This window comes from Jatropha curcas, chromosome 1 (assembly GCF_041381405.1).
Source record: "Jatropha curcas cultivar XTBG-Jc1 chromosome 1, XTBG_Jcur_1.0, whole genome shotgun sequence".
NCBI classification, from domain to species: domain Eukaryota; kingdom Viridiplantae; phylum Streptophyta; class Magnoliopsida; order Malpighiales; family Euphorbiaceae; genus Jatropha; species Jatropha curcas.
The window spans coordinates 26,343,318-26,357,020 of NC_143151.1; the positions used below are offsets into that span (position 1 = coordinate 26,343,318).

The following is a 13,703-nucleotide window of genomic DNA, read 5'->3' on the forward strand; positions in this document are numbered from 1 at the left end:
CGAATTGGCCGAATGTTGTCCCGTTGAAAACAAGCAAAGTTGTTCCGTAGCAAAATTAGCAGATAAGAGAGTAAACTAGTCTAAAGAGGAAAGAACTTGAAACTGAGATGAATACATTCGCAAAGCGCTGTAAACCCAGACCATTCGGGCAATGGAGCATTCCTTAGTACATGCAGGATTGTTTTGTACGCTCTCACCTCACTGACCACAAATCGGATCCATTTTCATGCCCCTCCTAAGCAATGCGTCCATGACAGGTAACTGGTTAGTGCATGCTCTATGAACGAAGTTGCGAACCTTTGGGTGGAATATTCTGACGAATTGGCCAAGGGTTATGAGATAGGCTTGTAATTCCTTGGCTTGAAGAATAGTTGTGCATTTATTTTTTATTGTCTAATAAATTACGAAAGAATGCTTAGGAAAAAGCAATCTTCATCAACTTTTTCTTATTAAATTAACCAATAACGTTTAAGAAAAAACATCCTTTAACTTTTTATTAAGCATAGTTTTAAGGTTTGTTTGGCAATATTAACCATTATAGTAGTTGTTTTAGTAACGTTTAACTGTTCGTTATTAGTTGTTTATATAGTGGTTTAAAGCAAAAGTGTTTGGTAACTATTGAATTAACACAAATTTACCTTAATATATATAATAAATTTTTAATAAATAAAATTAAATTTGATATCTTTCTCAAAAAAAAAAATAAAAACTTATTCAATTAGTAGCCTATTCAATTAAAGAATGTAATTTAATTCAAGTTAAAATTCACATTCATTAAATAATTAATCTATATAATTAAGGAAGGTATTTCACTATTTATCTATTATTTTTATAAAAAATTTAATATCTCCAATAAGCATTATATTTGGCATGTTAGATTAATTTTTAAGAACGCACTTTATATGTTATTTATACTTATTGTTGATACTTTTGATTTAGTAATTTTAATAATAAATGAAAATTAATATATGAGAATTTCTAATTGAATTCAAAATATTAATCTTTAGTAATATTTATCTTTTATTTTAAATTTTAATGTTGATAGATGATTTTTTAAAATGTTTAATATTAAATATTAATATTGGTGATCATCATAATAGTTGATTTCAAGTATTAGTCATTTAATATCATAATTTAATTGTGATATTAAGATTATAATTAAGTTTAAATATTAGTTTTTTCTAATGTCAATTATAAAATAATTAATACTTAGGATTTTTAATTGAGTTGGTAAATTTAAATATTGATTTTTTAACATCAGCATTAGTTATGAGGTACGTATTTTCTAAGATAAAAGATTCTTTAAATGGAAAAAAGTAATTTCAAATTTTTTTAGTATTACTTTTATATTTATTATTATTTTCTCTATCCATATAAATCTAATGTGATTTAGCATTATTTATTTATTATGATACTTGGATATTATATTTTTATTCAATTGATTGTATACATAATAATCAATAGTTAATTTTACTTTGAATTTAAAAATGAAAGTGTGAAATATTTTTAATTATTTTGTCATAGATTTTATATTTTTTTATTTTTTTATTATTAACTAAAACCTTTAATGGCTTAATAAGGGAGAGATTTGATAATTAGAAGAATTTTTCACATCAATAACTAAAAGAAAGGAAAAAATAATTTTAGAAAAAAAAAATAGTTTTGAGAAATAAGTAATCAAAAATTGAAAATAACTTATGTTTCTAATAAATAAAAAACTAAAAACAAACAATTATAACAAACACGACCTTCGAAAACGTCATTTTTTTTTTTTTAAAGAACAAAGACATTAATTGTGAGGTATGTCTTTTCTAAAATAAAATATCCTTAAAAAAGAAAAAAGACCATTTCAAATCTTATGTTCAAATCATATATTGCGTATACCTGACATTTCAATATTTATCTATAACTTTTTTTAAAAGAAAAAAATTAATACTCTTAATCAGCAGATTGAATTTCTATATTTTTTTATTAGAGAATAATAAAATTAATTATCTTAAAAAAAAAAATAATCCGAGAACGAGTTAGGGATATCATCACATATTTAGATATGAGCAAAATGATAAACCGACAAACAGCAAATAGCAAATAGCAAAGTGCTAAGATTTCAACTATAGCTGCGGAATTGTTGCTTTCATAATAAATAAACTTTCCTTCCTCATCCTCAAATAGTGCACCATAGCCTGCTAAACCAGAATTATTAAGTTTATATTTAGCTACTTAGATTAGTTTTTAAGGACGTTCTTTACATATTATTTATACTCATTATTGATACTTTTTGATTTAGTAATTTTAACAATAAATTAAAATTTAAATATGAGAATCTCTAATTGAGTTTAAATCTTAACCTTTAGTAATATTTATCTTTTTCAATTTAATTTTGAGATATGATTTTTTTTTATTTTTAATATTAAATATAATTATTAGTCATCGTCATAATAATTGATTTGAAGTATTAATCATTTAATATCATAATTTAATTGTAATATTAAGATTATAATTAAGTTCAAACGTTAGTTCTTTAACATCGATTATAAAATATAATCTTTAAGATTTTTAATTGAATCGGTAAATTTAAATATTAATTTATTAACAATGAGGTTAATTATAAGGTATGTCTTTTATAAGTTAAAAGATTTTTTAGATAGAAAAATGTGATTTTAAATTTTATGTTCAAACCATATATTGTATGTATCTATTGTAAGAATTAACAAGATTCAAAATCCACGTATAAAATCAATATAGAAGTACTAAATTCAATTAGCATAAAATACATACACATAAATATAAACATAAGTATTAAATCACAAAATAAAAAATTGATTATCGATGTTAAGCGATATATATATGATTGCACAAAACTTCTACACTAGCGTTCCTAGTTTTGAAGTAAGATTAGACAAAATTTTAAAATTTTAATTAGGATAAAATAAAAATTTTCGATTAGAATTCATAATATATATTTGCTTTAATATCAATGAAATATAGTTTAATTTTATATCATGTTTATTAGTATTTATAAAATATATAATATCAATGCTTCTCATTAAGTGTATTTAATTTATTAGATTGTTTTTTTTTTGGTCAAAATCTAGAATAAAATTCTTTATATTTGTCCAAATATTTATGTTAATATTGATATAATCACATGTTATATTATATAATATTTTTTATTTAATAAAATTTCAATTAAAATAATTTTCTCGCTATACAATTAAATTTTTAAATCAAAATTTATAATTATAACTTTTTGTAATAATAATTATTTTATTTATTTGTTAGCCAATAAATCTTACATTTAAATAGAAACTCAATATAACCAATCAAATCAAATTATTTTTTATTTTTTCAACCAATGAAATTAAAATTTTTAAAAATATTTTTATCAATCCATAGATTTAATAGAGATATTTTTATCAATCCTAATATTTCCTTTACCTATTTCCACTTTGATATATAATTGTAAATAGATTATCTATAGTAATTTTATTTCATTATATTGTCAATATGTTAACATTAGCACATCTAACATATTAATATCGTGAGTTAAAATAAACTGATCTTGATCTATGTATATATAAAATAAATTTTTTAATGTAAAAAAATTAAAATTCATATTTTGTTAAAAAATTTTGTTCAATTAATTGTCTAATATTCAACGAAGGAAGGTATTTTAATTCTGTGTTTTTTAACCAATGGAATTAAAATTTTTTAATATATTTTCATCCATTCCTAAATTTATTAAAGTTATTTTTAAAAAATCTCTATATTTCCCTTCGCATTCTTATTTTTATATATACGCGTAGTTTTTATAAATGTGTGATATACGTTGTAATTTATGTAAATGAATTTTTATATTTTTTCATTGAAAAAATAAAAAGTAAAAAGTGCACGACAACATGGTTTCTAATATTTTACAGTAACGGTTTTATGGTACAACTTATAAAACAAAATCAATCTGCTAGAACTCGTTCCCATTTCTCTTTCTTGCCCCCTGAAAAAATAGCAAGTTAAAAAAATAAAAAAAATAAAAAAAAAAGACAATAATCAAGAATACGAATAGTCTATACTCAAAAAGAATACGAATGGTTCAACAGACAACGCACACGACACGATATTTCCGATTTTTGCTCTAACACCTTACACTTACCGCTCTCTTCTCTCCTATATGATTCTACACATGAAAATTTTAAAATTTTCAGCTGCTGGGTACCTCCTCTTTTGTACATAAACAGGAGAGAGAGAGCAGCTCATTAGCATATTAATTAACCTTTTTCGAATGAAAAGAAACAAAGAAAGTTCTATTTTCTTCACACATGCTTCGAATCTGAGTCACTGTGGAACAGAAAATATGATTAGCGTGACAAGATACAATTATTATGGCCTCTTGGTCACGGCTTTTGTAATTTCTTTGTTGTCTTCTTCAGTTTTTGCCCATGATGGGAAGACTCGAGAAGTTAGCTACGATGGAAGGTCTTTGATCATTAATGGAAAACGAGAGCTTCTTTTCTCTGGCTCTATCCATTACCCTCGTAGCACCCCTGATGTAATATTGCATTCCAAGATTTTGGATTTCTTTCGTACTCATTATGGTTTTTCCATTTTTAGTGAAATATGGAAGAATTAATTGACATTTTTTCCATTCAGATGTGGCCGGAACTAATCACAAAGGCTAAGCAAGGAGGTTTGAATGTGATTCAAACTTACGTTTTTTGGAACATTCATGAGCCCGTTAAAGGCGAAGTAAGTTTTTGGATCGTTCCAAATACTAAATCAAGTACTATTATATATGCTACGTTTCTTGAACCATAATATAATAGTAATACATTCTATTACGGCTCACTAAATATAATCTTATATTTGATGAAATTTCATGGGATTAATCAATTTAAGATGTTGGTTTGTGTTTCTACAGTATCATTTTGAAGGACGATTTGATGTGGTGAAATTCATGAAGATAATTCAAGAGAAAGGAATGTATGCAACTCTCAGGCTTGGGCCATTTATCCAGGCTGAATGGAACCATGGGTATATATGCAATTATTGGTTAAATGAATTCTCCATTTCTCTATCTTTATTTGACTCTTGTATTATTGTATTTGTTTATGTATTTTTAAATGTAGTGGACTCCCCTATTGGCTCAGAGAGATTCCAAACATCATATTCCGTTCTTATAATGAACCATTCATGGTAATAATTAATGTCATCCATCGTAATAAAAAGAATAAAGGGATTTTTGTCTGAATTTCATGTAATTAACAGTATAAAACATTTTGCAGAATGAAATGGTGAAATTTATCACGATGATTATTGACAAGATGAAAGAAGAGAAGTTATTTTACCCACAAGGAGGACCCATTGTCTTGGCTCAGGTTAATTAATGATTCCCCTCCTCTAGCCTACATTTCTCATTTAAAAAAAAAAAAAAACAATAGTCTGATCCATTTTTGTGTTGTATAGTGCAGATTGAAAATGAGTACAACACTGTCCAACTTGCCTATAGAGAATTGGGAGATAAATATGTTCAGTGGGCAGGAAACTTTGCTTTGGGTCTGAATGTAGGAGTACCATGGGTCATGTGCAAACAGAAAAATCCTCCCGGTCCGGTGGTAAGCTTAACTATAAGGGCCTCCTTATCAGCACAAATACCCTCTGGTTCATTAAAAATCCTTAGTTTGATTTTTTTGTTCATAAGTAGAGCCGTGAACAGATAAGTTTTTCCCTTAGCAGAATATTCCAAGAAACAAATCAGGCTTTGAACCACTGATATCCTACATTAATGAGAAAAGCAACCAACTGCTTGCTTAAATGCAGGTCATTATTTGGTTTATAATTTTATAACCTGAAACACATGCTTTGTTATGTAGATTAACTCTTGCAATGGAAGGCATTGTGGAGATACATTTGTAGGCCCTGATAAACCTAACAAGCCTTATTTGTGGACTGAAAACTGGACTGCTCAGTAAGTTTATGCTTTCATACATACTTTTCCTTTTTCTCTTTTTCCTTGTTCGAGCAATTCATGAGGATGCATTAGTAGTCCAGACCAGAATATGACCTGTGTCCTAAACATCTTTGTTCTTTATTAATGTTGTATAATTACAGATTTAGAGTATTTGGAGACCCACCTGCTCAGAGATCAGCAGAAGATGCTGCATTTTCAGTTGCACGTTGGTTCTCAAAAAATGGATCTCTGGTCAACTATTATATGGTATGAAAATACATAAAATCTCTCTTTCATGTCTTGCAATATTTTTCCTAGAAGGTATTAATCAATTTATCTATGCAGTATCATGGCGGGACAAACCTAGATAGGACTGCTGCTTCATTTGTAACAACTCGCTACTACGATGAAGCACCTCTTGATGAATTTGGTATGGTTAAGAATATTATGAATCTCTTACTGTACGAAAAACAAACATAGATCCTTTAAACAATTAACTACATATGCTTCTTTCTTGGTGTTGCAGGTTTGCAGAGGCAACCAAAATATGGTCACCTCAAGGACTTGCATAGGGCTCTAGGACTATGCAAAAAGGCCCTGTTTTGGGGCAGTCCTGGTGTTGAAAAATTGGGTAAGGATCAAGAGGTAAGCGTCAAATGAAATTTCCTAAAACCTGGCAAAGAAGGAGTCTCGTGGATTCAAAAATCCCTTCTTTCATTTTCCACTTTGCAGGTTCGGTTTTATGAGCAGCCCGCAGAAAAACTCTGTGCTGCTTTCTTGACAAACAATGACACTAGAGAAGGAAGTTTTGTTAAGTTTAGGGGAAAGGAATTTTACCTGCCTCCGCGTTCCATCAGCGTCCTTCCTGATTGCAAGACTGTAGTATTCAATTCTATGCAAGTAAGTAGATAAGAAACGGAGATTAAAAATGTTTGTCTTTTGCTTGTCCATTTCTTGCGGTTAACAAAACTGTTGGTTATGTAATAACAGGTTGTGTCACAGCATAATTCAAGGAATTTTTTAAGATCAAATGAAGCAAACAAGAATCTTAAGTGGGAGATGACATCGGAAACAATCCTAACACAACTTAAAATGGATTCCAAGGTCCCTAAGGAGCTGTATAGCTTGACAAAAGATACCACTGACTATGCTTGGTACACCACGGTGTAAGTGCACTTTCTTAATCCACATGTTCTTTCTATCATATGCTAGAGCATTTATAACAGAAGCGTTAATTCCCAACATCCCAAATTTTAATATAATGCTCTTTGCAGCATGATATTGAATCCCCGGGACCTGTCGATGCGAAAAGATATTCTCCCAGTTTTAAGAGTTGCAAGTCTTGGCCATGCCATGCTTGCTTTTGTCAATGGTCAACTTGTAGGTAAGTATTTCCACATTCCTATCATCGCTGCGAGATATCGAATCAGCTTTGACTTTATCGGTATTCTCATAATTTCATTTAACTGAACGGACAGCAAGGTCTCAAGTTTGAGTTTTTGCAACATCAGTGTATACATATTTAGGTGATTGTGCTAATATCTTTTTCAGGATCCGCACATGGAAGTCAAATCGAGAAGAGTTTTGTCCTCCAGAGCCCTGTGGAATTGAAGCCTGGAGTTAATACTCTTTCACTTCTGGGCGTTCTAGTTGGACTCCCTGTAAGTAGCCACATATATATATATATATATATATATATATATATATATATATATATATATATATATCAGACAAAACTACAACTATTTTATAAATGATAAAAAAATGATGTTAAGTTTTTTATGAATAAAGGATAGCGGAGCTTACATGGAGCACAGATTTGCTGGTCCTCGAGGTGTGGAAATCCTGGGTTTGAACACTGGAACACTGGATGTATCCTCCAACGGTTGGGGTCATCAGGTACCTTTTTTATCACCTTACGACAAAAATTAAATCTATTCACTTTAAATTATCATCTACATAGTGTTTTTTTTTTTTTTAATAAATCTACGTAGAATTCATTTCATTAATAAAATTCATGCTAAAATGAATTTTCACATTTGTATCAACCATAATACATTTTAAGTACGTAATTTTACTAAGATGTACTCGTAGTGCTCTTTCATTTGCTAATTTTCTAAATTTGGTAGAATTTTGACAATGCATAATTAATTCCATGGAATTAAAAATGAGAAATTCCAAATGAATTTTCATTTCTACCTATATTAATAGCAATTGATTATCTTTTAGGTTGGGTTGACTGGACAGAACGAGAAATGGTATACAGAGGAAGGATTAAAGAAGGTAACCTGGAAAGAGGTTCCACAGGGAAAAGGTCCTCCTCTTACATGGTACAAGGTAATGATAAAATACTATATATATATATATATATATATATATATATATAGAGAGAGAGAGAGAGAGAGAGAGAGAGAAAGAGAGAGAGAGAGAGAGTTTGAAGTAATTAAATTGGCAAAGAATTATGTATTGGTACTCAAATAATTATGATCGTTTTCTTTGTTGGCAGGCTTATTTTGATGCTCCTGAAGGATGCAAACCTGTTGCTATTAGTATGATTGGAATGGTTAAAGGTATGATTTGGATCAACGGTCAGTGCATTGGCCGATACTGGATGTCGTATCTCTCCCCTCTAGGCCAACCTACTCAACCTGAGTGAGTAATTCACTGGTTAGGGATATATATTATCTCCAGACAAACTGAGATTATATATTAATTAACTTTCTGAATCCTTAATATTGTAAAATCCAGGTACCACATTCCAAGATCTTACCTAAAACCGAAGAATAACCTAGTAGTAATCATGGAAGAGGAACCATCAAACCCTGAAAGAATAGAGATAGTACTAGTGGATAGAGACACAATCTGCAGCTTCATAGGAGAATCTCATCCACCACATGTGAAGTCATGGGCAAGACAGGATAACAAATTTATACCGGTTCTTGATGACGTGAAACCAGCAGCTCACCTCAAGTGTCCAGCGGACAGGAAGATAGTAGCTGTCGAATTCGCCAGTTTTGGTGATCCTTATGGTGCTTGTGGTGGGTTTATTGCTGGAAATTGCACTTCTGCTAATTCAAAACAGGTCGTCGAACAGGTAAAAAATTATTACTGTTTTCGTTGTATTTTTATATGCGATTTAGTCTGTAAGAAACTTACGTGAATCAAATTGGAACAGCATTGCATGGGAAAAGCTTCTTGTGATGTTCCTATTGAGAGAGAGCTGTTTGACAAGAATAATGATCCTTGCCCTGATATTAGAAAGACACTTGCCGTACAAGTGAGGTGTGCCTAGAAGAAGAAGAAGAAATAGAAATCATCTTTTAGATATATGATTCCTATTCTTTTTTTTTTTTTTTTTTTAAATAATGTCACTTCTAAATTTGTTAAAATTTTTACCGGTTAATTAATATATATCCGATTTTTTTTTTTTTTGTTTAAATTTTGTGAATGAGTTTTTGGACAAGTTAAAAATGAAGGAATGCATCATATATTTTGTTTAGCCAACAAAAAAATTAAATTCCAAATAGAATCTTGGGCTTTAATACCCTCCTCTTTATTTAAAAATAACTATTACTTGTTACAAGTACAACACCTAACAGCTGATATACTTCAACAGGGCAAAAATGAAAATTTCATTGACAATTATAATAATTATATTTCTCATTCACCTATAATGCTCTAAAAAATAGATAACAATGTTAGGTATAAGGTATTGCTAGAAATCAACGTTTTTAAAGTGGGATTGCATATCAAACCAGCTTGCTAAATAAGTAGATCGCTACTTGTCACGACCCATTTCCGTGGGCCGGACCGGCACTAGGGCCCAGGTAAGCTTAAGGCCCCCGAGGCCCGTAGTAAGCCTAAATCTCAATTAACACATAGTATCTAACCAGGGCCTATTCACAATAAATTATAATCACATTATGGGCTTACTGGCTCACCTGCAGCTAATTACATAATATTTAATTTATAGTGTAGTGCTAACAATAAATCCAATAGTAATACACAACCCTATAACTGCGGAGTTCAATAATAATCTGATAATAGAGTAACTTATACATCCAAAATTAGACAACAGAAATGTAAAGTTTACATTTATAACTCTGCGGAGAAGATTGCAGAGCTTCAGTCGAATCAGCTGCTTCCTAGTACCTGGGAGGTTTGGAGAGAAGGGGGTGAGTTTTACAACTCAGTGAATAATAATAAATAATACACACCACATACAGTCAAGCAAAATGCACCCTAGTATACTGAATGAACACACAACAGTCAATCATATGACATTACATCAGCACCTACAAACAATATCACCTTCAAATAATCACATCACGTGGAAATTAGTCAGTGGAGTCACCGAACCCCCGATGAGCCGTCCTCCCACATGGCTCATCCTCTCACATGTGCACCAGGGAGCCGATCCCCCATACTGGCCAACCGGTCTAATCCTCACTTGACCAGCCCTCTCATTGTTTTTCCATTATCTCTTTTCTTTTCCATACCAACAGGAGGCAACCCGGTCGTCTCCATCAAATCTAGATCATCAGGCGCTCACAACAGGAGGCCACCCTGCGGGCTGCGATCAAATCTAGATTATCCGGTGCGCCCAATAAAGAAGCCAACCTGTGGTTAACAGTAACGGTAACGGTAGGTGCACACGGGGGCGCCGATCTCCCATTTACCCGGCTAACAGAAACAGAATCAGGATCCATATAACAGAATCAGAATATAACAGAAATCAGAATCAGGATCCGTATAACAGAAACAGTCTCACAAACCCATGGTGACCCACTTCATCCCAATTCCACACAAACAAGGCACAGTATATGCACAGCACAAGTAATCAAACAATTCTTTCAACGTATTACACCAATTTCATCCAAATGCACAATTATATATAAGTATAATTATAATGATCGTAACATAATATATATGATAAAATACTTGTAATATATTGTAAATATGTAAATAAAAATATAATGTTTATGAATAAATGTTATGCAAATGCAGTGTTGATATACATTATTTATTATTACTCACAGTGATGGAGAGCGAAATTCTAGCTTTGATGTTGTCCTGGAGGAGCACTAAATGGACCCGGGCGATCTAAGCAAAGTAAGAATAACACAAAAAGAATAACTCTATCAGACAAAATATTTCTTTACCCTTCTAATAATTTTATTTTATATTCTAAATTTTTCTACGTAATTTAATCTCGATATTTAATTTCTTTTCTGTAATAAATTTTTATTTCTCTATCTAACTCTATTTCATTTATTTTCTTCTAAAATCTATTTTATTTCCTACCGAAATCTATTTTAATTTCCACCGAAATTTATTTTATTTTTTTACTGAAATTTATTTTATTTTCTACCGAAATTTCGACAGCATCTCCCCTAAAAATTGGACTATCCACCTGTTAAAATATCAACAATTTATTTAATAATTCCAAACCACACAGCCCATCCGTCGGGCATTCAATCAATGCAATTTTTCCCGTCCTCCATCCAAATAGTAATATCAAAATTACATTCAACCTTAACATCAACCTACATCCATAATTTATAAATTAAAATTACATACAATATAATCTACCTTCAATCCACACTTAAATTCCATAAATTTTATTATTACCAAAATTTCCTAATAAATTATTTAATACTGAATTTAATTTTAACTAACTATTATTTTTATTAATCAATAATTACTTCATATTAATTAATCAATAACTATTTTGAATTCATTTTAAACTAACTAAACAACTAAAATTACTAACTAAATATTTTATTTATCAATAAATTAATACTATTTAAATTAATTACTCAAGATTACTAAAATCAATTACTAAAATCAAGTTAATCAACTAAAATTGTTAGAATTAAACTAACTAAAATGACTAAATTTAATTAACTATCATTAATAAAATTAAATTAACGAAAATGTAGTTAAATTAATTTATACCCCAAATATAATTTTTTTTTTTTGTCGAATTTTTGCTAGATCGGAAATTTGCTCGTGTTGGATCGGAGCTACGCACGCCAGAAGTGGTCCGATCCGACTGACAGTGGCAAGGGAAGGCGAAGGTGGCACGATCTGGTGGTGTTTCTGCGACAGGGAGCTGCAGCGGTGGCTGGGTGATCTGGCAGAGGGCGGAGGTGCGGCTGGCGGTGAGGCTTGAAGCTGGTGCTGCTGCTGTAGGCGCGACAGACCTGGCAGAGGGCCGACTGTGGCGCGCGGAGGAGCTACGGGACGTGCTGGCGCGCGATGGAGGCGGTGCGACTGCAACTGGCGCGCGGTGGTGATCGGCCGACGTTGCTGGAGTTGCTGGCAGTGACGCAGACACAGTTGCAGGGAAGAAGAAAGGGAAAGAAAGAAAGAAAAAGGAAAGAAAGAAAGAAAGAAAGAAGAAGAAGAAGAAGAAGAAGAAGAAGAGAGGGAGGAGGAGGCGCGGTGGCTGTGTTGGTGGAGTGGAGGTGGGGCGCTGGTGAGGATGAGAAGTAGAGGTGCAGCGCTGGAGATAAAAAGAAAAGAAATAGATGTTTCTAGATGGTTTGGGTCGAACCGGTTCGATTCGGTTCGATTCGACCCAAATCTTTGATTTTCAATTGGTTTTCGGCTTTTTCAATCGGTTTTCGATTCGATTTCTCACAGTGTTCGCAATAAAATATTAAAATAAATTTCCAAGCTGTCGGTTTATTAAATTTAATTGGAAAATCTTTGAAAATAAAAATTCGGGTTGTTTCACTACTAAATCAATCAACACGATTCAACTGATTTATTTTTAATTATAAAAATTAAAATATAAATTCATAAATAAATTTATAATAATAATAATAATATAATTATTAATATAAAATTATTTTCCAAATCATTCATCATCAAATATTAATTACAATAACAAATATTATAAATCAATATATCACTCTTTTTTATATTATATAATACATTAATTAAATTTTAGATTTTTATTTAGTAACAATAATAATGAGAAATAATAATAATAATAATAACAACAACGACAATAATTATCATTACCTTCTCAAAAAAAAATTATCATTATTATTGTTATCACTATTATTATTATTAGTTTTCTTGAACAGTGTGTTGCATGTTATTTGTGCTTGTTGATTTTATTTGTTGCAATTGAAATGAATTGAATTTTTATATATACTTTTTTATTAATTTATATATAATTTTTTTATATAATATTATAAACAATTTATGTTACTAAAAGTCCAAGAGCTTTCACAAAATAGAAAAAAATATATTTTATAAAATAAAAAATAAAAAATTTTCTCAAAGTGAGAATTAATTTATATTATAAGTATTATATACTGTAAATAGATAACTACTAATAATTAATATATTAATCATATTTTAGAACGTGGTTTATAATTTTGATTCTTTTTTTTTTTTTTACTTTTTGCTAAAATCCATTAGCACATAATTAATTTGTAGTTGCTTTTTTTTAGGAAAAAAAAAATCTCTCAACATGTTATTTGCTAATAGAATGCATTATATCATAATTTTATATTTTATATATATCTAGTAAGTTTTATTTTTTATTATAATATATTATTTAATAAATAATAATGAATTACATTTATTTATTTGTATAAAATAACTACCACCGATGAAATTAAAAATCTATTAAAAGTAATAATTAAATAATATTATATTTTTACTATATTTAATAATATTTATATATTATAATATAATCAATCAAAATTAAATTATTTTTTTAATCAAAAAATCTTTAAAG

The 13,703-nt window shown here is 29.8% G+C and overlaps 1 protein-coding gene and 1 long non-coding RNA gene across 2 annotated transcripts; one reads left to right on the top strand and one right to left on the bottom strand.

Moving 5' to 3' along the window:
- The first annotated feature begins 4,195 nt into the window (after nt 1–4,195).
- On the top strand, nt 4,196–9,372 carry LOC105641781 (beta-galactosidase 13). The gene is made up of 19 exons (XM_089716528.1): nt 4,196–4,546; nt 4,648–4,743; nt 4,916–5,028; nt 5,124–5,190; nt 5,280–5,372; nt 5,466–5,609; nt 5,868–5,962; nt 6,106–6,211; nt 6,290–6,374; nt 6,471–6,589; nt 6,677–6,844; nt 6,935–7,110; nt 7,219–7,328; nt 7,496–7,605; nt 7,736–7,843; nt 8,174–8,281; nt 8,451–8,596; nt 8,693–9,038; nt 9,120–9,372. Exons 1-19 carry the CDS (start codon nt 4,280–4,282, stop codon nt 9,234–9,236), a joined length of 2,574 nt encoding a protein of 857 aa, XP_089572654.1. The 5' UTR covers nt 4,196–4,279; the 3' UTR covers nt 9,237–9,372.
- Nucleotides 9,373–9,843: 471 nt separating this feature from the next.
- LOC149499247 (uncharacterized) lies at nt 9,844–12,443 on the bottom strand. Its single transcript, XR_016318962.1, has 3 exons — nt 11,903–12,443; nt 10,982–11,047; nt 9,844–10,096 (listed from the first exon to the last, which is right to left on the bottom strand). It is a non-coding gene; the product is annotated as an uncharacterized LOC149499247 (long non-coding RNA).
- Between the last annotated feature and the right edge of the window lie 1,260 nt (nt 12,444–13,703).

Coding starts and splice junctions, on each gene's coding strand:
- LOC105641781 (XM_089716528.1), top strand. CDS start 4,280: ATGAAAAGAAACAAAGAAAGTTCTATTTTCTTCACACATGCTTCGAAT. Junction 6,375..6,470: donor AGCACCTCTTGATGAATTTG/GTATGGTTAAGA, acceptor TTGGTGTTGCAG/GTTTGCAGAGGCAACCAAAA. Junction 8,282..8,450: donor CTCCTCTTACATGGTACAAG/GTAATGATAAAA, acceptor CTTTGTTGGCAG/GCTTATTTTGATGCTCCTGA.